This window comes from Chelonoidis abingdonii, chromosome 1 (assembly GCF_003597395.2).
Source record: "Chelonoidis abingdonii isolate Lonesome George chromosome 1, CheloAbing_2.0, whole genome shotgun sequence".
NCBI lineage: Eukaryota > Metazoa > Chordata > Testudines > Testudinidae > Chelonoidis > Chelonoidis abingdonii.
The window spans coordinates 348,350,360-348,375,090 of record NC_133769.1 but is presented as its reverse complement, the minus strand read 5'-3'; the positions used below and the strand labels follow the sequence as shown (position 1 = coordinate 348,375,090).

At 40.1% G+C, this 24,731-nt stretch overlaps 1 protein-coding gene across 1 annotated transcript in view; it reads left to right on the top strand.

Annotated features, from left to right (window-relative positions):
• The window catches only part of FAT3 (FAT atypical cadherin 3), a 518,717-nt gene that overhangs the window by 409,512 nt on the left and 84,474 nt on the right, over positions 1-24,731 (top strand). The window contains 4 exon segments of the mRNA XM_075061745.1: positions 230-4,303; positions 13,695-13,891; positions 14,658-14,811; positions 16,210-16,443. Of these exon segments, the coding sequence (XP_074917846.1) occupies positions 230-4,303; positions 13,695-13,891; positions 14,658-14,811; positions 16,210-16,443 (4,659 nt within the window).

Below are 24,731 nucleotides of genomic sequence, written 5' to 3'. Positions count from 1 at the left end.
ATGTTCAGCACTTGTGAAAATCAGGCCACTTATCTGGGTGGCTAAATATGGATTTAGGAGCCCAGATTTAGGTACCTGTTTTTTTTCTATTCTGTGCAATTACTAGTATTACTGTTGACCGCTTGTGGGTTAATGTGACGGTATCATAGTCAGATTCGTTTTAGAACATTGAATTTTCTGAATTTTCAGTATTTCACTTCTAATATAGCTTTCAACATTTATGTTTTAGGAAACACTGGGAACACATTCAAGATCGAACCAGTTTTAGGCATCATCACAGTATTGAAGGAACCGGACTTGACAACAATGGGACAGTTTGTTTTGTCAGTCAAAGTAACTGATCAAGGTTCACCATCACTGTCTGCAACAGCAATTGTACGCATTTCTGTGACCATGTCAGATAATTCTCATCCAAAGTTCACACACAAGGAATACCAAGCAGAAGTTAATGAAAATGTTAATATTGGAACTTCAGTCATTTTGATTTCTGCAATCAGTCAGTCTACATTAGTTTATGAGGTCAAGGATGGGAATGTGGATGGAGCCTTTACTATAAACCCGTATTCTGGAGTCATCACGAGTCAAAAGCCACTTGATTATGAACGTGCTTCCTCTTACCAGCTCATTGTTCAAGCAACTAACATGGCAGGCATGGCATCAAATGCCACCATCAGCATTCAGATTGTTGATGAAAATGATAACCTGCCAGTTTTTCTCCTCTCCCAATACTCGGGCAGCATAAGTGAAGCTGCTCCTGTAAACAGTATAGTCCGGAGCTCAGCCAACAACCCACTGGTGATACGAGCCACGGATGCCGACAGTAATCAGAACGCTTTGCTGGTCTATCAGATTGTTGAATCCACTGCTAAGAAATACTTCACTGTAGATTCCAGCACTGGCGCAATCAGAACAATTGCAAATTTAGACCATGAAACCATAGCCCACTTCCATTTCCATGTGCATGTTAGAGATAGCGGAAATCCACAGCTCACAGCAGAAAGTCCGGTCGAAGTTACTATTGAAGTAACTGACATCAATGACAATCCTCCAGTCTTCAGTCAGGCTGTGTTTGAGACGGTCTTGCTTCTGCCCACTTACGTTGGTGTAGAGGTTCTTAAAGTCAAGGCTACAGACCCGGATTCAGAGGTTCCACCTGAACTAACATACAGTCTGATTGAAGGCAATGTGGACCATTTTTTGATTGATTCAAGTACTGGAGTACTCACCATAAAAAATAATACTCTTTCCTAAGATCACTATATGCTTATAGTAAGAGTGTCTGATGGGAAATTTTACAGCACTGCTATGGTGACCATAATGTTAAAAGAAGCCATGGATAGTGGGCTCCATTTTACACAAAGTTTTTATTCCACATCTATCTCGGAGAACAGCACTAATATCACAAAGGTAGCTGTGGTGAATGCTGTTGGAAACCGTCTCAATGAGCCCTTGAAGTATGGTATATTAAACCCGGGGAACAAGTTCATGATCAAATCCACCTCGGGAGTCATTGAAACGACGGGCATCCCCTTTGACAGAGAAAAACAAGAGCTATATGAGCTGGTCGTTGAAGCAAGTCGTGAATTAGATCATCTGCGTGTGACCAGGGTGGTTGTCATAGTTAACATTGAGGACATCAATGACAATGCTCCGGTGTTTGTAGGGCTGCCTTACTATGCTGCTGTACAAGTTGATGCTGAGCCCGGTACCCTAATATATCGAGTGACAGCCATTGATAAAGATAAGGGTGCAAATGGTGAAGTCTCCTATCTGTTGAAAGAAGACTATGGGCATTTTGAAATTGACAGACAAACTGGAAGTGTCACTTTAAGAGAAGCCTTCAACTCTGACTTATCTAATATAGAGTATTTAGTTATTATCCTTGCAAAAGATGGTGGTAATCCATCATTGTCTGCTTCAGTAGAACTTCCTATTACTATAGTTAATAAAGCAATGCCTGTGTTTGACAAGCCCTTCTATACAGCTTCTGTAAATGAAGACATAGAAATGCACACTCCAATTCTTAGCATAAATGCAACCAGCCCAGAGGGCCAGGCTATCATTTATATCATTGTTGATGGAGATCCCCTCAACCAGTTTAACATTGACTTTGACACTGGTGTTCTGAGTGTCATCAGCCCATTGGACTATGAAGTAAATTCTGTTTTTAAGCTGACAGTACGAGCCAGTGATGCCCTCACTGGTGCTCGGGCTGAAGTCACTGTGGACTTAATTATTAATGATGTAAATGATAATCCTCCCGTTTTCGATCACTCAGCCTATAATGCCACCTTATCCGAAGCATCTTTGATTGGGACTCCTGTGTTGCAGGTTGTTGCTACCGATGCAGACTCTGAAAATAACAAACTTATACAGTATCAGATTGTCCAGGACTCCTTTAACAGCACTGATTATTTTCACATAGATAGCACAAGTGGCCTAATCCTTACAGCCCGTATGTTGGATCATGAACTATTGCAGCAGTGCAGTTTAAAAGTCAGGGCAGCTGATAATGGATTCCCACCACTGAGCAGTGAAGTTCTTGTTAGTATTTATGTGACAGATATGAATGACAACCCTCCAGTTTTTAACCAGTTAATATATGAATCTTACGTGAGTGAGCTGGCCCCTAGGGGCCATTTTGTGACTTGTGTCCAAGCTTCTGATGCTGACAGCTCTGATTTTGACAGACTAGAGTACAGTATCTTGTCTGGAAATGATCGGACCAGCTTTATAATGGACAGCAAGAGTGGCATTATAACTCTGTCTAACCACCGGAAACAGAGGATGGAGCCAATGTATAGCTTAAATGTCTCTGTCTCGGATGGATTGTTCACCAGCACAGCTCAGGTGCATATCCAGATCCTTGGTGCTAACCTCTATAACCCCGTGTTTTCACAGAGTATTTATGTGACAGAGGTTAGAGAAAATGCTGCCCCTGGAACTAAGGTAATCCATGTAAAAGCGACAGATGGAGATTCTGGTATATATGGTCAGATAAACTACTCCATAATAAATGATTTTGCCAAGGACCGCTTCTTAATTGATAACAATGGACAGATCCTAACAACTGAGAAATTGGACCGAGAGAACCCTTTGGAAGGGGATATCAGTATATTTTTGAGGGCCCTGGATGGAGGTGGGAGAACGACTTTCTGCACCGTGAGAGTGATCGTAGTGGATGAGAATGACAATACTCCCCAGTTTATGACAACAGAATACAGAGCAAGTGTCAAAGCAGATGTTGGAAAAGGTCATTTGGTCACCCAAGTGCAAGCATTAGATCCAGATGATGGAGCTAATTCAAGAATCACCTATTCATTGTATAGTGAAGCCTCTGTTTCAGTGGCAGATCTGCTTGAAATTGATCCTGACAATGGATGGATGGTCACCAAAGGTAACTTTAACCAGCTGAAAAACACTGTTCTGTCATTCTTCGTCAAAGCAGTTGATGGTGGCATTCCCATGAAGCATTCCCTTATTCCTGTCTATATCCATGTTTTACCTCCAGAAGCTGTTTTACCTTCCTTTTCCCAACCCCAATATTCTTTTACAATACCAGAAGACACTGTCATAGGAAGCACCCTTGACATTTTACATGTTTTGCCAAGCCAGGGTGCTGTATATTGCGCCGTTAATGGTGAATTAGCTGAAAACAACAAGGAAGGGATTTTCATCATAGACCAAGACATTGGAATCATAAAGCTAGACAAGAGACTTGACCATGAGACAAATCCTGCTTTTCACTTTAAAGTTGCAGCCACCATACAGCTAGACAAAATGGACATTGTATTAACTGTGGATGTGGAGGTTAAAGTGTTGGATGTAAATGACAACAAGCCTGTGTTTGAAGCTGCCAACTATGAAGCTGTAATAATGGAAGGGATGCCAACAGGGATTAATCTTATCCAGGTTAAAGCAGTTGATGCGGACTGGGGTGCAAATGGGCAAGTCACGTATACTCTTTCAGCAGAATCGGAGCTGGACAAGATCATGGAAGCCTTCACAATCGATGGCAACAGTGGGTGGATCAGCACATTGAAGGACTTAGATCATGAAAAGAATCCCACTTTTACTTTTGCAGTGGTGGCTTCAGATCTGGGAGAAGCTTTTTCCCTCTCATCCACCACCTTGGTCTCTGTCACTGTGACAGACATAAACGACAATTCACCAATCTTTGAACACGAGGTGTACAGAGGATCCGTAAAAGAGAGTGACCCTCCTGGTGAAGTTGTGGCAGTTCTCAGCACATGGGACGAAGACACATCTGAAATCAATCGACAGGTTAGCTACCATATCACAGGTAAGAACGTTTCAAACTGCTTTTCTTCCTGAAACGTGCTCTTATTGAAGAACTGAGATTTAGTACAGATTAGCATGAAAGATTTAGCAGGATTTCAAGTACATCCTCAGCTTGCAAGGAAGTCAGTTCTATTTCTCTTGGGTTTATTGTTCTTAATTTGACCAGAATTTTGTAGCAGCTAGTGAAGCTTAGAGATAGAGAGAGAAAAAAAGATTTGTGTGTGTATCACTCTCCCTCACCCCCCTCCCCAATTTCACAGCCCAAGACTTCATGCTGTAAGGAAGTGTAACCCATCATGATTGATGTGTCAGCATGGGAAAGATCAGAACTTAATATATCAACCAGGGAAAATGAACAGCATTTATTCTTAGGAGGAAAGCCCTTACATTTCTAAGCACTTTTTTTTTTAATTAAACCCTTCCCCTTCTAGAGAGGGGAATTTTAATTTAAACTTTCATTTAAAAATTCAATTTAAAAAATCACTATCTGTGGAAAAATTGATGTGCACTATAAATTAGGGAGGGAGGAATACCACACTTTCCCCATTTGCCAGAAGCATCGTATCACAAACCAGGGAAGCAATAACCCTCCTCACTGCTGTTCTGGTTAGCACCTGTGCAGTAGCTACATGCAGCATGGTGTAAATGTTAATTCATTACTAATCTTTTTTCCAAGCATGGTAATATTGTTTGTTCCTATCATGCTATATTTATTGTCATTCTTTTTCCAGAGCAAAATTAAATGTCTGTATGTGTTGGGGTGGGGGAAGGGAGGTGGAGGGGGAAATGAATTGTGGTTATTATGTCTATGTCTGTTGTCTGCATTCTCCAGTACATTTTTGGGAGTAAAGTTTTGGTTCCTCCTGCCTCCCATCCTGCAGAGCTGCTAATACACCTCTACCTTGATATAACACTGTCCTTGGAGCCAAAAAATCTTACTGCATTGTAGGTGAAACCGTGTTTTATTGAACTTGCTTTGATCAGCCAGAGTGTGCAGCCCCGCCCCCACAGAGCACTGCTTTACCGCGTTATATCCAAATTTGTATTTTATCGGGTCGCATTATATCGAGGTAAAGGTTATATTGTAATAACCTTGTTATTATTGGTGTGCACCACTGTCTGCACTGGATAGAATTAGAACTGTTCCCAGTTTTGTCATAGACTCAGTACTGCTAACAAGTAATGGGCAAAAATAAGAAGTCTCATTTAGCTCAAGTGGTGCATGGGTTTGTGTATTTGGAGCTGGAGGATCTGAATTCTGTCTTAGCTTTTGCTATCAAATGGAGAATGGCTGTGGCATATGGTATGGTAACAATCATGAAGTCCTAGGTACCATGGATTTGTCATCATATACGTTCAAAATACCACCAGTTTCAAGTGATTTCATAATTCATTTTGACCATTTGAAAAGAGTCTTTATTCAGTTTGAAAGTAAATTCTTCCACACCTGTAAAGGCTAAACTGGTATATTAATAGAGTATCATAGAATGGGCTATAAGGACAGGAGGTGAAGGATAGTTTTGTGAGTAAAGAACAAAACTGGAAGGCTCTGCCACCCACTTCCTGTGTGACTTGGGTAAGGCACTTCCTCTCTGTGTTTCATTGTCCCTGTTCGTAAAAATGGAATAATAATGCCCGTGTCCTGGAGGCTTTGTGACACCTATATAATTGTTGTCTGTCCGGAGCTTTGAGATCCTCAAATGGGAAGTGCTGTAGAAAAGCAAAGCAGTGATGTTCAAATTGGGAGTAGTTTAGTGCACTGAGATAATTATTAACTAGCATTTTTCCAGTTTATGTAAATTGTCCTGAAGTCTTCAATCTCCTGTTCTAATGCACAGTACAGATACATTATGTATTAATCCACTTTCATTAATTTGAGAAAAATACCAGTTTAATACCAGTCTCCTCCCATAAGACCTAAAAGTTTCAAAACTATCCCTTCCTGATTTTGTGTTGTCATAGTAAATTCTAAAAATGCTACTACTGAAAAAACAAGAGGTTTAAAAGGCACATATGATACCATTGCAACTGCTAGAACATAATACCAAAGAGGCTTTGCTATCTTCAGTTTTTTAAGACATCCTCTTAGATATGGAAAATTGTGGAATGAAAATCATCCAGAAACATTTAATTCTATTGGCTACAAAACAAATGTTAAAATACAGTTGCATTTTCACTAATGAAACATTCGATTCATACTTTGAGTTCAAAATGAGTTCATCTAGTGGACTTGAACATTTCATGACATCAAAATAGCTGGGGATTTTTTTCAGTGACGGTGTCATTTTGAAGGTATTTTGAGACCCAGATTATTATTCTGTAAATACAGCCACGCCTGAGCCGTTCACTGGAGCAAGTATGGATCACTGAATTAAAGGAAAAAGAAAGTAAATGATGAGAATGGCATTTGGTGCACTCAGAATAGCCTTTCATACCTTTCCCTGAGGACGTGCAACACTCACAGAATGTGTGGAAAAATCGCCTTTAGATGAGGCATAAAATCAAAACTCTAACCACTTGTGATGACTAAGGGTCCCATAGTACTTTCCCCAAGAATACAGTCATTAATCTCAGTGTTCTGGCCAACTCTTAATATAGATAATAACACTGTGCTTGACTAACATGCCCCTCCCACTTTTAGTTTAATTTAGATACAGTTCTTCACTTCAAACCTGTTCTTCAGGCTTGCTGTGTGCTGGTAAACAGCTGCCATTTTCGAACCCAGAGCCATCTGCGTTTCACTGGTGGAAGATATGATGCCTATTTTCCCATTTATTGACAGTCCTTGTTAAACAATTTGGGATCCGTACCGATGAAAGCCATGGTATAAAAGCTGGCTGTTAAATATCAGAAAGTTCCTGGCAGTGATAGCTAGAGATGGAGGAGGCACTGTTGCTTTTCTTGTGAGAGCGCAATGTTGGCCAGTTGCCTGCAATAAACCATGGGCCCTTTCATGCGGGTTACTGAAGACTTGTCAGGTTTCAGAGTAGCAGCCGTGTTATCTGTATCCGCAAAAAGAACAGGAGTACTTGTGGCACCTAGAGACTGACAAATTTATTTGAGCATAAGCTTTCATGGGCTACAGCCCACTTCGGATGCTGCTTCCGAAGAAGAAAGCTTATGCTCAAATAAATTTGTCAGTCTCTAAGGTCCCACAAGTACTCCTGTTCTTGTTTGAAGACTTGTCACTATTGCTTTAGAAAAATAGACAAGGCTTTCTTAGGGTATGGCTACACTTGAAATTTCAAAGCGCCGCCGCGGCAGCGCTTTGAAGTGTGTGTGTGGTCGGAGCACCAGCACTGGAAGAGAGCTCTCCCAGCGCTGCACGTAAACCATATCCTCTGCAGCACTAATTACACTGAGGCTTTACAGCGCTGTATCTTGCAGCTCTCAGGGGGGTGTTTTTTTCACACCCCTGAGCGCGAAAGTTGCAGCACTGTAAAGTGCCAGTGTAGCCATACCCTTAGTGTTTGCAGTATTACCTACAGGGCCCTGTAATTACTGTAGGGGAATGCCCTTGCTTGTGCAAATATTGCAGGTTCTGTAAAAGTATTTAGACATCTGAGGGCTTGTCTGCTGAGGGAAGCTCAGGAAAGTTAAGGCAAATCAACTAAAAGGTGTGAAGTTACCTTCAGGGAGGTGTGGGAGGGGGCCTGATTCAAGACAGATTAAGTTACTGTAAATTAAGGCCACTTTACTCCTTAATGAGGGCATCCACACACCATGTGCATTGACTTCATACCTCTAGTTGATTTACATTAACTTCCCTGAGTGTCCCTGTGTAGACACGGCCTAAAGTAACTGGCATAACCACTGTTTGAGGCTGTTAAGATAGCTTCTCTGACCTTGAAGCTGCTCTGCTCCCACAGTTCCTGTTGAAGCAAGTGGGAACAAGAGGATGCTCAGCAGCTGAGAGGCTCAGGTCCTTAGTGAGGAGGCATGGATTATAGCAGCTTAAAAGTGTGCCATTGGATCTCAGTCTGACATCCTCAGTGTGCCTGACCTACCTGGTGAGATGGTCTGTCTGTCCCAGTGTCTGACTGACATCTGACCCTGGGCGATGGTGAGCTGGTTGATGCCTATCTCAGATAAGACTGAGGTGTAATGCTGGTGGATCGGGGGAAAGCAACCAGAAAATGTGGCAGAGGTTATAACTTTGATCCAGCAAATCATTGAAGCCAGTGCCAATGTTTCTGATTAAGAGAGAAGGACCCCTTAGTCATCTCTTTCTCAGTATTTGTGGAAGGGAGAGTTTATGTTGTTTGTGGTGAGTATTATTTTCTTTTTGTCTGTGTTTATTTTGCCTGGGAAGCTCAACGGGTATTTGAATAATTTTGGGGTGAGCGGCACATTTTTATTCTTGCTTTGTGTGCATTTCAAGCACCTCTGGGCAGAGCCTCAGCTGGTGTAAATGGCTGAGGTCAACGGAGACAATAAACCAGAGCTGAGGATCTGTCCTTTAGGGTATGGCTACACTGCAGTAAAACACCTGCGGCTGCCCGTGTCAATTGACTTGAGCTCATGGGGCTTGGGCTGTGGGGTTATAAAACTGTATTGTAGATAAGTGGTTCTCTGCCAGGGGTTCACATACCCTTGGGGGTACACAGAGGTCTTCCAAGGGCTATTCAACTAATATAGATGAGTGTTTCACAACCTGGGGTTTGCTGTTCTCAGGGAGGGGGTCACAGGATGGATTTGGAGGGGGTCACAAGAGCAGGCTTGGTATTAGGGGGGCAAGCAGGGCAATTGGCTGAGGCCCTACACCACACTGGGTGCTGTGAAGCTAAGTTACATGCTCCAGCTCTGGGTAGTGGGGCACAGGCTTTAGCCTCACCACCTGGGGCTCTGGCTTCAGACAAGACTCACAAGTGGAAAAACAGGCTCAAGTGTCACACTGAAATGTAAGTACAATATTTATTTTATAATTGTATGGTAAAAATGAGAAAGGATGCAATTTGTCAGTAATAGTGTGCTGGGACACTTTTTCTTTTTATATCTGATTTTGTAAGCAATGAGTTTTTAAGTGAAGTGAAACTTGGGGTACACAGGGCAAACCAGACTCCTGATAGAGGTATTGTAGTACGGAAAGTTTGAAAGCCACTGGTGCAGATGTTTGGGCTTGGGGTGGAGTCCAGGCTCTAGGATCCTCCCTCCTTGCGGAGTCCAAGAGCTGGGGCTCCAACCCAAGCCTGTAGCCCCACCACCCAAGCCAGCTGAGGGTGTTTTCTTGCAGTGTAGACATACCATTAGAGTCATTCAGGTAGCCACTTCTGAGAGCTCCGATATTGTCATAGAATATCAGGGTTGGAAGGGACCACAAGAGGTCATCTAGTCCAATCCCCTGCTCAAAGCAGGACCAATCCCCAGATGGATTCTTGTCCCAGATCCCTAAATGGCCCACTCAAGGCTTGAACTCACAACCCTGGGGTTAGCAGGCCCAATACTCAAACCGCTGAACTAACCCTCCCTCCTCGAAAGCTAAGGTGTAGTGGTGGTAGAATTTGGTGGGTTGTCTTTATCATTTGGGCAGCTCAGAAAGCATGTGCACTGTCTTAAATGTTGTGTAAACACTATTGGTTTTAATATGCATATAGTCCCTACAGTTCCAGATAGGCACCAGACATTTCTAAATAAATAAATATGAAATCCAAAGAAAGAAACAAAATAAAATAACCACTCTAGTATGCACTAGGAATAGGGAAGTCACAGTGAAAACTCATGTGGTCAATATCTAGTTTTAGCTACTCTTTCAGTTGTTATAACTTACGTATGTGCGCTTTAGTAATGATGTGTATCAAGATTTGTTTGTTTGGGATCAGCATGTTTGTGGATTTCATTGTGTCTAGCTGTTTATTCTTTCATTAAACTTGAGCCCATGTTGGTTTTGTACCATGTGCTGACTAGGGCATGGAGGAACAGGCCATTAGTCAAACTTCAAGTAACAAAAGATGAAAGATAATGCAGATTCTCTTAGCCTCAAAGTCATTCTGAAAAGTTGCTTTTATTTTTAGCTAACACTTCAGTGTTGTGACATTCAAAGCAGAACATAAGAAAACTGCCATCAGATTTTAAAGAATCCATTAATACTTGTAGTCAGGAGGCTTCCGTTTAGAAATTCTACATTATTCAGAGTGAAAAACTAATTAATTAGAATGCCCTTAGGACACAGAATCTGCTTAAATATGTTAGTGGAAAAGTTAATTAATCATTGCAGAATGAGATCTGCAGCAGGGCATATATATGAGTTTTAGAAAATGGTTCCCTGAGCCACAGCTTATTTTTTTCCTTCCCTTTTAAGAATATTTCCCTGACAGTATTTTACTGTTTACATCTCATTATTTCGGTAACACTTTATCATATGCCTTCAGTCTTTCATCAGCAAAATGTAGCAGCAGTGCTGAGCAATGGAGAAAGGAAGGATAATGATAAGAAAAAAGGAAGAGACATATGAATCAAGCCTTTGATTCACATGTTTTCTGTTTATCACTAAGGTTTCTTGATCATTCAGATGAATCTTCTAATAGAATAAGGGAAAGAAATGTAGGATCTTAAACAGCCAAACATTTTATACACACTCCCATAATTCCCAGCATATGATATAAAAGCTATTTCATGAACAACATGGTGGTAATGACTATAGAGTTGTTCAAGGCTAGTGTTACTATTAACAGTACCAACAGCCAACTGATGAAGTTTTTACCTCTTCTCTTTACTTAGCAATGGGATATACATGAAGTGAGCATACTGCTTCATGTTAACTGAAGCTTGTTAATCATTTGCTTTAACTAAACTACTCTCATGCACAGTGTAGATAAGTATTGAATGCCATCATGAAGTTAAAGACATACATTTAAGGCTTTGTTATATTAAACAGAACTCTTGCTATGGCTGGTTCGCAACCAGCTGTGGAGAAACGTTATGCTTCTTTACCCTGATGCTGCACTTAAATGGAGATATTTTAATGTTAATCAGCATGTGCCTACCTTTCTCTCCAGCCCAATTAGGATTTGCTTCATAGTTCAGTCAAGTCAATTGACAGACTCTCAGTGACTTGGCTGGTCTTTGGATCCAGCCCACATTGCATAATGAAATTCAATGGACCGTCTTTTGGGGAAATCCATTTTTTGTCACAACACAGCTTTAGCAAGGGTTTGATTTGGCATGGCATTGAGAATCCTGTGTTCTCACAGAAGTCACTGGGAGCTGAGGGCCTTTCAAGATTGTAGCCTGTGACCATTGGGTTGCTATAAACAGAAAATGGTTAAGTGTTTGATATGCAGGCTTTATATTTTAATACGAATGCACACACTCAGTCTAAAGGTTCTATAAAATATGTGGCTGATCAGTAATCTAGACTGCCCTCATTTTCTGGTGTGTGATATACACACAAGGCTTAACATATGTGTTCAACTTTTCTGTTTGGTTTTAAGTTCAGGAATGTCTCATCTGCCCTCTTTTTCCTGGGCCTGTCTACTTAAAATGCTGTGCCACTGTAGTATTTCAGTGAAGACACTACCTATGCTGACAGGAAAGCATAGGTATTTCATCTCCCCAAGAGGTAGTAGCTAGGTCAACAACAGATTTCTGCCATCGACTTAGCGCTGTCTACGCTGGGGGTTAGGTCAGTTTAAGGGTGTCACACGGGGTGTGGATTTTTCACATCTCTGAGCAATGTAGTTATACCAACCTAATTTCCTAGTATAGACCAGGCCCCTGAGAGACTTTATGGAGAACTGGCAGAGTTATGATATCTGAGATGCTAGGTAGCCACACCTAATTAAGTCGTGTGATCACAGGGGAAGAGTGATTTTTTTTTATTCCAACGGTTTATAACTTTTTCTCTTTTCTATGTTTTTGTTAATACCTATTTTCTCACATAATGAACATAAATAGTTGGGAGTAACGAATAAAAACCTACCTTTTCCAGGAGGGGCCAAGAGAGAGATCTCACAGCACACATCCAAGACACTAAGAGAGCCCTCCAGCAAAGCCAAGGAACATCAGACTTTACATTCTTGATATCGCTAAGGAGAAAACAAAATTAATGAAAAAACACCATTTGAGCTGCCTTTTTACATTACAAAGAAGTAGGGCACAAGCCCTTTAAAAAAAAAAATCTTTGCAGTCTCTCTTTAAGAGAACAGTAGCAAACTTCTCTTAGTGGGAAAAGCTTAAATAGCAGGTTAGCCTGAATTGTAGTTTGCTCATTGAAATAATGTGGGGCTTTTCCATCTTCCCATTTAATTCGTGCAGCATCTGAGTTCATTATAAACAGATGCCATTCTGCCTGAATGTGGTGAATGTGTACATGTAGTTTTACTGACCAGGCATGTTCTAGGAGCTGTACACACAGATAGGAAGTCGTAATAACCTGACCCAAAGAATTTCCAGTCTAATCTGACAACATAAAGACAAAGGCTGGAGAACAGGCTACAGCAAAGGAAGGTAATTGAAGGTGATCATCTTATAGAAGAGATTAGGGATTATACCATTTCAAATGCAGGTGTAAATAACCATTAGAAATGTTATTGACAAAGAACCATGCCCTTTTTCACATCACTTTTAATTCCTTGTATCCTTCAGTGTGTGAAATGACATTATTTCCCTCTCTGAGGATGATGGGGACAAGTCTTTCTGTCTACAAGCTGCTTTTGTCTCCATGCAATTTAATGATGTGGAAAAGTAATATTGCCAGGTTCGGTGTCAGTGTTTCAGCATAATAAAAAGCTGTTCTGCTTCATCTCCTTCGCTCCTAGCTGGCTTTCACTAGCTTTCACTCTCTGATAAATTTGATCTAATTGCAATGCTTATCTTTGAACTATTCCTTAAATGACCCCTCGTTAGGGCTATTTAATACTAATGTGTCTTTCTGTGTCATGTAAACTCTTTTAAAAAAACTAGAATCCTAATGGGTTTAAGAACAGCACAGCTGTATGATAAAGCTTTCATTAAAGGATTCCTTAATAGAACTACTGCCATTCCTTGATTGCATAATCAACAGCTAATGAAATTGTCTTGGTAACAAGAGCTAAAGTGTATTACATCCTCTCTTGAGACTAAGTGGAAAGACAATTGTACCATCCTGAGAAGACTATTGATTGTTCACAGTTTGAATTTGATTGCCCTTAAGGAGAACTAAACAAGAGATCATCTTGAGCTCTGCTAAATGGATTTTGTTTTCTTTGGATATTAGTATTTTACTTTCATACAAAGGACCACAAATGCCTGGAACCATAATCTGATTACAGATTTCCAAAATTTGCCAGTTTGAGGGCACTTCTCATGGTATGAGGAGAAATGGTAGCTGCTTACTTGTGGCACCTTTAAACTGCTTTTGTGTTTATGTTTGAATGAATGCAAAGCTCTGATAGGCCTCCATTGCCTCTTTGTAGGAGGGAATCCCAAAGGGAAGTTCGCCTTGGGACTGGTTCAGAATGAATGGAAGGTTTACGTGAAGAGACCACTAGATCGGGAAGAACAAGACATTTATTTTCTGAACATCACTGCTACCGATGGCCTCTTTGTAACACAAGCTGTTGTGGAAGTGACGGTCACTGATGTTAATGATAATAGTCCTGTCTGTGATCAGGTTTGTCAGCAAATTTTAGTTGTGTAATATTTTACTGGACATAAGGTTTTCCTATAAAGTTCACTATTATTTATCACTGGTTTCCAGTTTCATTTCTTAGCTCCATTCATGGCACACTCTTAGTTCAGTGGCCTGACGTGTTCTGGGAGGCACTGGTGGGAGTGGATAGTTTCGCTAAAGCAGGTGGAAAGATAGTTTTTTAGAGAACATAGCAGTGGAGCTAGAGGGGCTAGGCCTTTTCCACACTGGTAGTTGTCTTATTATGTAGTGAGGTTAGATTATTGTTGGTGCAGCCCCTCCAGTGGTAACAATGGTGAGAGGGTCCGTATAGACAGGACACAGGTAGCCACCGGCAGTTTAACCGCCATGACATCTAGACCTATCTGAGCACAGATGATACAGTGGTAAAATTACCCTGTGTCCTGTCCTTGTGCTCCCACACTCACCATCAAGGGTGAAGTTGTACTGCTACAGTAGTGAAATGAGGGGAGCGTTCAAGAAAAAGTCAGAGTAGACAGTGTATACAGTGTGTCTGCCTTTTTATTCCTAACACCTTTGCACTCCTACTAATGTTTTTAGTTTGTATTGGTGTTGTGATACTTAAAATGCTTCAGAACTTATATTAATGAGTTAAAGTTCCTTAAGAAAAGTTGTTTCTTTTGTAAGTGCATGCACTATAGAGAGTAACCATGCAAAATTATGTCTGTGCAAAGATAATATAAACTGCAGCTCTTGCATCTCCCATGTTTTCTGCTTTTGTCCCTAGTTTGCATATGCAGCATTATTTCCTGAAGACATTCCGTCAAACAAAGTCATCCTTAAGATCAGGGCCAAAGATTCAGACGTCGGATCCAATGGTGAAATTCGCTATTCGCTGTTTGGACCTGGGAACAATAAATTTTTTTTAGATCCAGAAAGCGGTAAGGTGACAAAAGTTTTGTCTCTGAATGACGTTGCTAACCCTGGCCACCAGTTGGGGCCAGAGTTCTCGCCAATTATCGCTAATGCATTTTCCATTAAAGTGTCACATGGAAATCTGAACTTCTGCTGTCAGTTTATATTATTGCAGGCACTTATGTCCACTTTGAAGGTGACAGTTATAGGACAGTAGAAGGGAAGGAACCCCTTTGATAGCCACCTTGGATACTCCATCCATTGAGGGGGATTTAACCCTTACATTTCCCAGCAAGACCTTCAAACCTGTTGTGGGCATCAGAGGCCTTGAGCTGGAGCCCACTTGGTATAAAAGAGAGGGAGCTGCTGGCCGAATGTTTACGAGGAGCCTTCAGCTTTGGAAATCAATTCTTCCACCAGGGTCTGAAGTAGCCTGAATGTGTTGATCTTCAGTACAGTGGCAAGGACTATCTTTTCATCCAAGCTTTTGGGGAGGAAGGGCCATGGATATAATATTTATTAGCATGTTGGAGTGTTGTGGGGGTATTGCTGATTTGATGCATGGTTTTTGATACATGGTTTACTAACAAGGAAGCACTGCATCTGATGGTACTGTTTGGTTACCATAAATCACAGAGGTTGAAGCAGTGGGAGGTGTTTAGTATGTTAAAGGTGGGCTATTGTCACCTATGAGAATAAAGTGTAATATATTTAAATATGGGATCTGGCATATAAAAGACTAAATCAGTCCTGCTGACTAGTACCAGATGCTTTGCTGATATGTTAATGGTTGAAGACTATTTATCTGTTTTATAAGAAGCAGATAATATTTAAAACTTGTGGCATATGAACAAGCTACCTTGTGGTTGTTCTTAATGCCCATAGTCACACCTGTGTCCTTTCATTGGCCTATAACGTGTATCTGAGAATGAGAGATCTGATCTAAACGGGAAGGCAAAGGCAACTCCTGAGACTCTCTGAGTTGTTTGTTGGCAAAGATCAGCATTACGGTCCTTTACATTTGATTATCTTTGCTGTCATCAGTAGATTTACAGTGCATTTATGTGTTTAGAAATCTAGAGAGCCATGGAGATTATGAGAGTAACCAAAAGGCAGACATGAAAAATACTGTTTATTATACTCTCAGCCATGGGTGAAATTGTAGGGCTTTGAAGGTCATCCAGATTGGCTTACGTACTGCATTTGTACTGGCAGTTAGCTATGGTGGATAAAGAGAAGTAAAAATGAAGCTTTCAGGATTTTATATTTCTTTCAATGATGGACACTATTATTTGTTTCTTTTTTTCCCCTCTTTTTTTCTTTTAATTCCTGAAAAATATGTGATCTTTCTGGTACTTACAATATCTAAAAATGAATAATCTTTTATATTAATAATGATGATTGCTGCTTTTACCCAATTTTAGGTGAGTTGAAAACCTTGGCCCTTTTAGACAGAGAGAAAATCCCTGTGTACAACTTGATTGCCAGAGCAACAGATGGCGGTGGCAGGTTCTGCCAGTCAGAAATCCATCTTTTCCTGGAAGATGTTAATGATAATCCACCAGTGTTTTCTACTGATCATTACACCGCACGTGTCTATGAGAATACAGCCACTAAAGCTTTGTTAACCAGAGTTCAGGCCACGGATCCTGATGTAGGTAAGTGAGAAATGTTACTAAGAATAACTAGTACCCAGGAAAAATGCATGGGTTGGCAGAATTGTGACAGAGATGGCACCTTCTTCCTTCTCTCTCTCTCTCTCCTTATTCATCTCTTCTGCTTTTCCTTCCTCTCCCCTTTGTTGTCCGCTTTGCTGCTGCTCATTGTTGAGTGTGGCATGGTGTCACAGATGTATAAGTATTGCAGTGGCCAGGGAAGTCTGTTGTCACCATATTCTTATTGTAGAGATCACTGGTAGCAGTTACGATGAATTTAGGGTTAAGTTTAAACTTTTGTGCTATAAAAATCTCAAGTTCTTTTAGAGCTGAAGTTCTCCATGCCTTTTTTTGTGTTATGCCCGTAACATAGTTATATGCCAGTAGAAATCTATACCTGGGTAGAGAAATATAGGCCTTGATTCATCACAACTTTGTTATAATTTTACTCTGCTATTGTACTTTGTATAGACTGGAGATATTCTGGTTATTTGCTTACTGAGTTTTTTTAATGGCAGCCTTTTGTTATGTGAGGAACTTAATCATGAAATCTAGGCACAATTTTTTTATCTTGTAACACAAGTGTTAAATTGTAAAAGCCTTTGCTCTTTTTCATCTAATTTATTTTAGGTAGATAAATATAGAGTCTGACAGTTTTTCTTTTGTCTGCTTTATTTTTGGGAGATGTTTTATGAAAACGTGGCATGAGTGATGTTACCTACAAACCAGGATCATCCACTGAATGGAAAATACTTTTTATTCATATTTTTCTGAATTATAATAGATGCTGGTAGTATCCTCTGTTGTTAAGGTTGCTAGTTTAAATTTGCTGCATTCAGTGAAGTTAAAGAATAAGCTGCAAACTTTCATTACTGTATCTATAAAGAACACATTATGCTCCTTGGTTGAAAAATCACAATTACAGTTTATTGTACTGCCCTGTAGTGAAAAAGCCAATTACTCTTAGTAAGCCAATGCATGTGTTGCAAACCCAATGTTTTTATTTTCCACTGCTGTTTTAATTAGCATTTTTCTCATGTACGAAGTGACATTTAAAACAAAAAAAGATAGCAAAGAATTTGGAATAAATGTTGTTGATAAAAGTTTGTGCTGAAATCAACTTTACATAATGAGATGATGAACTATTAGTTTTCATGAACAATGGAGTTTGTGCATTAGTTTTCATGAACAATGGATGTAATTGCTACATTCATTCTCTTTCTGAGACTGCATATTTTTATAGCGGTAGATAGGTGATGACAAATATGAAAGAATATATAGGCTTCCTATAATGTTTAGAGCTGTAAATCATAGACGGCTGTGTAAGATGGAGGAGTTATTCTGGTTTATGAAACTGATTTTAATACAATTCAGTGTTTTATTAGTCAGCACTAAAAAAACATATTCCCACTGTTGTGGAAATGAATGCATTAGGATCGGATATTTTTTTTCATAACATGCAGTAGTTAAATCTCTGTAGAGTATCCTCCACTCCCCTTGAAAACATTTGTGTAGCTTGTAATGAGCCCAGGAACATATTTTCCACAGAGCATTTTACAATCAGTGTCAGTGTCTGCCAATTCCTCTACTATTTCGGTCCTTGAAGAGCCATGTACTCTACCTGTAAGGAGGGTGAATTCCGATTTAGAGAACTTGCACCCTTTTCAGAAGAATGAAGAAAGGAATGCCAGCATGGAGAACATTGAGAGAGAGCTTGAAAGATAAGCCATGTTGTTGGCTCCAGGAACGCTTCCCCCTAAACATAATACAGAATGTGGGAGAACTGGCATTATATTGAATGAATGTTTGGTCAGATACTCTTAGGATAATTAGGGCAATTTCCAGGCAGTAGGAAGATTTGGTGCCATTGCTCAAGTTATTGACAGTTTTTGTTGTGCAGTACCTGCTTTTCAATATATTACTTAACACATGGATGTGCCTCTGGTTGCTTCTTAAAGGCTTGGTCACGAAATGTGCTGAGCATTTCCGAAGAGACCTTATGAAGTCTGTGAGAGTTGAGGGTATCATGCTGTCTGAGTAGCTCACAACTCAGAGTGTTAATCTCAGGTCAGATGGTGTGCCCTGTTTTTTTACACCCCAAACTGGTGGTATATTCTATAATTCAATTTCACCAAGCTAGTAACAACTGTGCACTGCTGGATTGCTATATTAATCTCACCATGGAGTCAAAGACAGTTGCCTGAGTCTCTCTAATGCATCCTGCCACCCAGACAAACTGGGCTAAGTGATGAAAAGTTATTAAAACCAAAAATCACCTCACATTAGGTCACTCCTGACCCCAAAGGGCCAGTCACTTACCCCAGGTCAAAGGATATGCTTGATCTCACACCAAAAACAATGTTGTAGCCAATTTCTCTAGTAAACTAACTAGAAATTTATTAGCTAAGAAAAAGAAACGAGAGTTATTGAGAGATTAATGTAAAAAAATACATTACAAGTGAGTCAGAGTTTGTAAATCCAAATGATTAGCAAAGGCGTAGTAATCTCCTGATTTCCATAAATCTCTCAGGATTACCCAAAACAGCTTTGGGGATCTCTGTCTTGTATCTGGAATGCCCTCTGAAAGCGTCGAAACGGCTCAGAGAAGCAGGATCGCTCCCAAGGTAGATTCTTATAGCTGTTTTCCCCAGAAAGCAGCCTGGCATGTGTTCCCATCACAACATAGTTCTCTAGATTTCCCTTTGTTGAACGCAAGGACCCAGGCTTTGAAGTTAGCATGCTTCTCATTGACAGTTCTAAGGCTTCAGTCCTGGTTAACTTTACAGAGACATACATAATGCATTGAATTAAGCTATCCAGCTAGTCTTTCCTTGGTTTTCATGAACCATGTGATAGCCAGAAACAATTCTTCATTAGTTTTCATGCAGTTTTACACGTTAAGTAAATTCTCATCTAAACGCTAATACATGCTTTGATCTTGGGTTAATTAAGTACAGTGATGTATTATGTAAAATATAATGTAATAGCATTCAACAGGTTACAGATAAATGAAGACAATACCATCACATTTCCTTTTTAATTATGCCAACACACAAGTGAATTGGCCTAATCACATTACAATGCCTTTTGACACTCCTTTGATTTCTATTAGCATGTGAGTGAATTAACCTGCTGCCTTGGTGGGAACCGGCAACTTTCTTGACAGTATCACAGAGGGCACTCAGTACTATGCAGGATTTGAACCTAATTTGTCTGATTTATATTTAATACATTCATTGATTTTGTTTCATATGGCTGGAAGCAGAAGAATGAACTGATCAAACCTCCATTGTTCTTCTGAACTCTTGGATACACAGTTGGTAGCTCCATTGTTCTTCTGAACTCTTGGATACACATGCTAGAGGGGGACAGGAATGGGAGGGCTCTGCTTTCCAATTTCACAACTTTCAGGCGAAGAGAATTGCTTTGGATAACAAGGAGCATATTCCAATACAGTGCATAGTTCAATTTATATTACCCCTCCCCAAAGATGGATGGTCCAAACTGTTAATTAAGTGGGCATCTGGAAGGAAGGGGAGGGGGCTACAAACTCCTTTTGTTACACTACAATTATTGATTTTTTTAAACATAAACATATAGCATTGCTATCTGCCCTACTTTTACTGGAAATTCCTGATTTTTCATGGCGCTCACCTGTATCATGGAAGCTAGTGAAATAGCCCACCATCCTGCTATTGTAGATAGAGTATAGAGGCTTTGGGACCTGAGCTGTTACTGGTTTTACAGCATAGCAGATAGACTCCTAGATTTGCAGAGACACCATAGCAATCTGATATGTGGAATCTGTTGTGCAACGTCTACCCTACAGGAAAACTTAATGGAGAAATCCAATGGGAGTTAGGTGCCTGGATGCTTTCAAAAATTCTACTACTTCCAACTAGGCTGGCACCAGTATTCATCTTCAGGTGCCTACACGCCTCTAGAAATCTGGTCCCTAGATAGGGTCGGCTCCAGGGTTTTCCCACCCCAAGCAGCAAAAAAAAAAACAAAAAAAACAAGCCGTGATCGCGATCTGTGGGAGCTCTACCGCTGCTGCCTCAGTCTTCGGTGGCAATTCAGCGGCAGGTCCTTCGCTCTGAGAGGGAGTGAGGGACCCGCCACCGAAGAGCCGGACATGCTGCCCCTTCCCCGTGGCCGCCCCAATCACCTGTTTGCTGGGCTGATCCCTGGAGTCGGCCCCATCCCGAGAGCTTTAACATTTGTGGTGGCCAGCTGGCAGATCCAGCTCTCCATTTCCCTCATCCAGTACTGGTGTTGTTGGCAATTTATTGAAGTCTAACAAGCTCCTTCTCGTCAGTCTTTTATTTGATCAGTCTGTCATGGGAGAGATATGCTAGAGGTACCATTCAACCAACATCAGAGTTTCTAAGAATTGTACATGATAATTTTTTAACACAAAAGATATTGTACCCAACACAAGATAGCTCCTTACGATGAATAAAGATGAATTATCACTGGACTGAAGGGTGATAAGTGCTGAGGGACTGGTGATCATGACCAGATAACACTGAATATGGACAAATGGGGGACAGTTCCAATAATTACCATAAATACTTCGTGCTTCAAAAGGGCTAATTTCCGAAAGCTGAGCAAACTTCATTGAGATAAAAAATAGATAGAATAATGTGTATGAAGATTCAAAGTTCTTTAAAAGAATGTATTAAATGTTCAAAAAAGCTGTATTTCCACAATTAAGAAAGAAGATAACTTTGGCTGAAAACCCACCCAGTTCAGTGGCAAAATGAAGAAAAAATTGGCAATAAAAAATAGTATATAAAAATAGAAAAGGAGGATAATAGACATCATATAAATTAGAAGTTATGAAGAGCAAAAAATTGATAAGGGAAACTAAAGACATCAGGGAAATATCCATAGGTGCCAGGGCTAAGGACAGAAATAATTTTTTAGTTATACTAGGAACAAAAGAAATCCTAATACTGTTGTAGGCCCATTACTAGATAGCTAACTGTTAATAACGATGCAGATAAGGCAGAAGTGATCAATTAATATTTCTCTTCTGTATTTGGAAAGAAGGAAGATGATGTGCTCATATCACATGAGAACTATGAAGTAATTTCCAGTCCATTAATAACTTTGGAAGATGCGAAACAACATCTACTGGGGTAAACACTGTAAACTCAGCAGACATGGATAACTTGCAACTAAGATCCCTAAAGGAGCCTTCTGAGAAGAACTCTGGCCTGCTGATGTTAATTTTTAATAAATCTTGAATACTAAGGAAAGGCCAGATGACTGGAAGAGTGCTAATGTTGTGCCAATATTAAAAAAGGAAAGCAGAATGACCTAGTTAGCTATGGGCCAGTTAACCTGATATCAATCCCAGGTAAAATAATGGAAAAGATAATATGTGATTTAATTGATTACAAAATAAAGGATAGGAATATAATTAATGCCAGTCAACATGGATTTATGAAAAATAGATCATGTCAAACAAACCTGATTTCATTCTTTGATGAGATTGCAAGTTTGGTCGATAAGGGTAGACTTCTGTAAGGCATTTAACTTATGACTGCACAGCATTCTGATAAAAAATTTAAACTATACAATATCAACAACGCACACGTTAAATGGATTAAGAACTGGCTATCTGACAGATCTCAAAAAATAGTTGCCAATGGGGAATCAGTATTGAATGGGGATGTTTCTAGTGTGGTTTCACAGGGATTGGTACTAGGACTGAAGCTATTCAACATTTTCATCAATGATATGGAAGTAAATATGAAATCATTATTACAGTGCATCTTCCAGTGTTGCTGCACAGGGCGGAATCTAGTCTTCTCCTTTCCTCTCTATTATTTGCTGCTGCTTCCACTGCTCTATTGTGTTGAAATAGATTGTTCTGCCCTTCCTGCTTAGAGCTCTTCTTGAGGCTTCTCTTGGATGCCCTCATTTCCGCACACCAGCTGGTTTCCACTTGCCAGTTTCATGTAGGAGTCTGTGAGTTGGTGTCTGGAGGAGATGCTCCAAATATGTCCAGCGCTTTCTTCTGATTCTAGTGGAAACAAGTTGATGGTTCGTATTTTCTTGGATCTTTTCTTTGGTGATGAAGTCTTTCCAACCGATGCCCAGAATCTTTCATAGGTACATATTTTTTAAGACATCTAGTTTTCTTTCTAAAAGATCATCAGTTCTTGCAGCCATATGTTAGCATTGATATATGTTTGAATTGAAAATTCTCAGTTTTGATTTGATGCTGTATATCAATGATTTCCATATGTTGTTGAGTTTAGTAAATACTGTAGATGCCTTTCATAACTTTGACATCCTTTCCTTCTTGAGATCTCTGGCCGATACAGTGCTGCCCAGGTAGGGAAGCTGTTCTCTTTCCTTGATGTTTTTGCCATCTAGTGTGATGTTACTGCTTGATGTCTGGGTTTCCAGTATGTTTGTTTTAACATAACTAATTTGGAGCCTTACGTGGTCTGCTGTGTTTGCCAGATTGACTCTCTTTGTAAGTTTTTGGGGATATCACTTAGTTGCATACTATCATCAGCAAAATGTAGCTCTTCTAATAATTTGCTATCTCCTGATGCTATACCAGTGTTAGTACTCCAGATGCACTTCTTTACTATGCAGTTTATGGCAATGCCAAACAACAGCAGAGATAAAATGAAGTCCTGTTTCATGCCAGTGTTCCCACTGAGCCACTCTGTAGGCTGGCTTTTCACCATTACAGAATGAAAAATCTCTATTTATAAAATTTATGGATGACTCAAAGATTGGTGGAGTGGTAAATAATGATGAGGACAGGGCAGTCATATGAGTAATCTGAACCGTTTGGTAAGCTGGACCCATGCAAACAAAATGTACTTTAATATACCCGAATGCAGAGTTCTACATCTAGGAACAAGGAATGCAGGCCAGAACTACAGAGTTGGAGACCATATGTGGAAAGGAGTGATGCTCAAAAGGATTTAGGAGTCATGTTGTCTGAGACTGTCCAGAGCAAATTATACCATTAGAGCACATTTCTCTCTCCCCTGAGGTGAAGACAAGTCTAGGAGTGGTCTCTGCTGGGAGGGTGAAACATCACTGGTATAGTGTAAGAGTGCAATTTTGGGAAGGATTTCTACAAACCTAAAGAAAAGTTTTGAATACATCATAAAACAACACATACAATGAATAAGCTCTGTGATGCATTTCCAAAGCATCCCTTTAGTTTTGTGAAATGGTGCTTTTAGTTGCTGATGTATCCTGCTCTTTTGAAAGGCTGTAACCTCACAGCAGAACACAGTGCTCTGAGATGTATCTGTCAGTTTCAAAAATGTATCCACACAGTGGGATATTTTATGTGATGACCTTGACTGCTCTGCATCTTGTAGGACTCCTATGGCTCAGTATTTTTCTGCTATTTGATTTACTTCCATTCAGATTCTATTTCCTGGGCTTGATTTCTTCAGGATTTCTGCTGGATATCGTCATGGCCTGCAGCGGAAGGCTCCTGGCAGCAGAATTTTTGCCGAAGTCTGATTAAAGCGGTATTATGGGCTTGCACCCATCCAAAAATGGGTGGTGCTCTTTAGTTCCAGGTAGCTCAGAGGATGCATTATGTTCAGCACATCCCATGTCATGCACGCTCTGCTAGTTGGGGCTCCTATAGACCCTTGTATTTAGTAAGTGATAGCTGCCCTTGTGTATGTGAGGGTGACATGCAAACACTCTGCTCTCACACTGCAGTCAGTCCCATCTGGGGTTCATTTGCCCCAGCTCTGTAAAGAGAATGACTCAAGCTCCATTATCTAGTGTTTTCTGTGTCTATGTATGGTTAATTTGTATCTGCAGTTATCTCTAAATGCCATCTCTCTGAGTTTTTCCCTCTGTTGGTGGAGCGAGGATACAACATTTTCAGCAAAGATCTCAGTAACTATGATTAATATCTGTTCTGTCTGAAGTTCTTCTCTTTTTCAAAGTGTTTAAATCTTTGCAAGTACCGAGGGAACTACTAAAACTCCAATAAAAATGAAATACTACTAGCAAAAAAGGCCAAGGGATGTGGATAATTCTCTGTTGTTTGTGTGTGTATACATATAAAGAATTAAGTTAACAAGATTCATATTTGCATATGTGTATAAAGAATTAATTTAACAAGGTGCATGTCATTCGCTCACCTACTGTCCATTTTACTTGTATGGTCTATCTTTCCCCAGTCTGCCTTTTCAGTTTGCAGAGTATGATATATATATATATATATGTATAAAATTCCACACACACACACACCCCCGAGCGATTTTCAAACTTTGTGAGCTGAG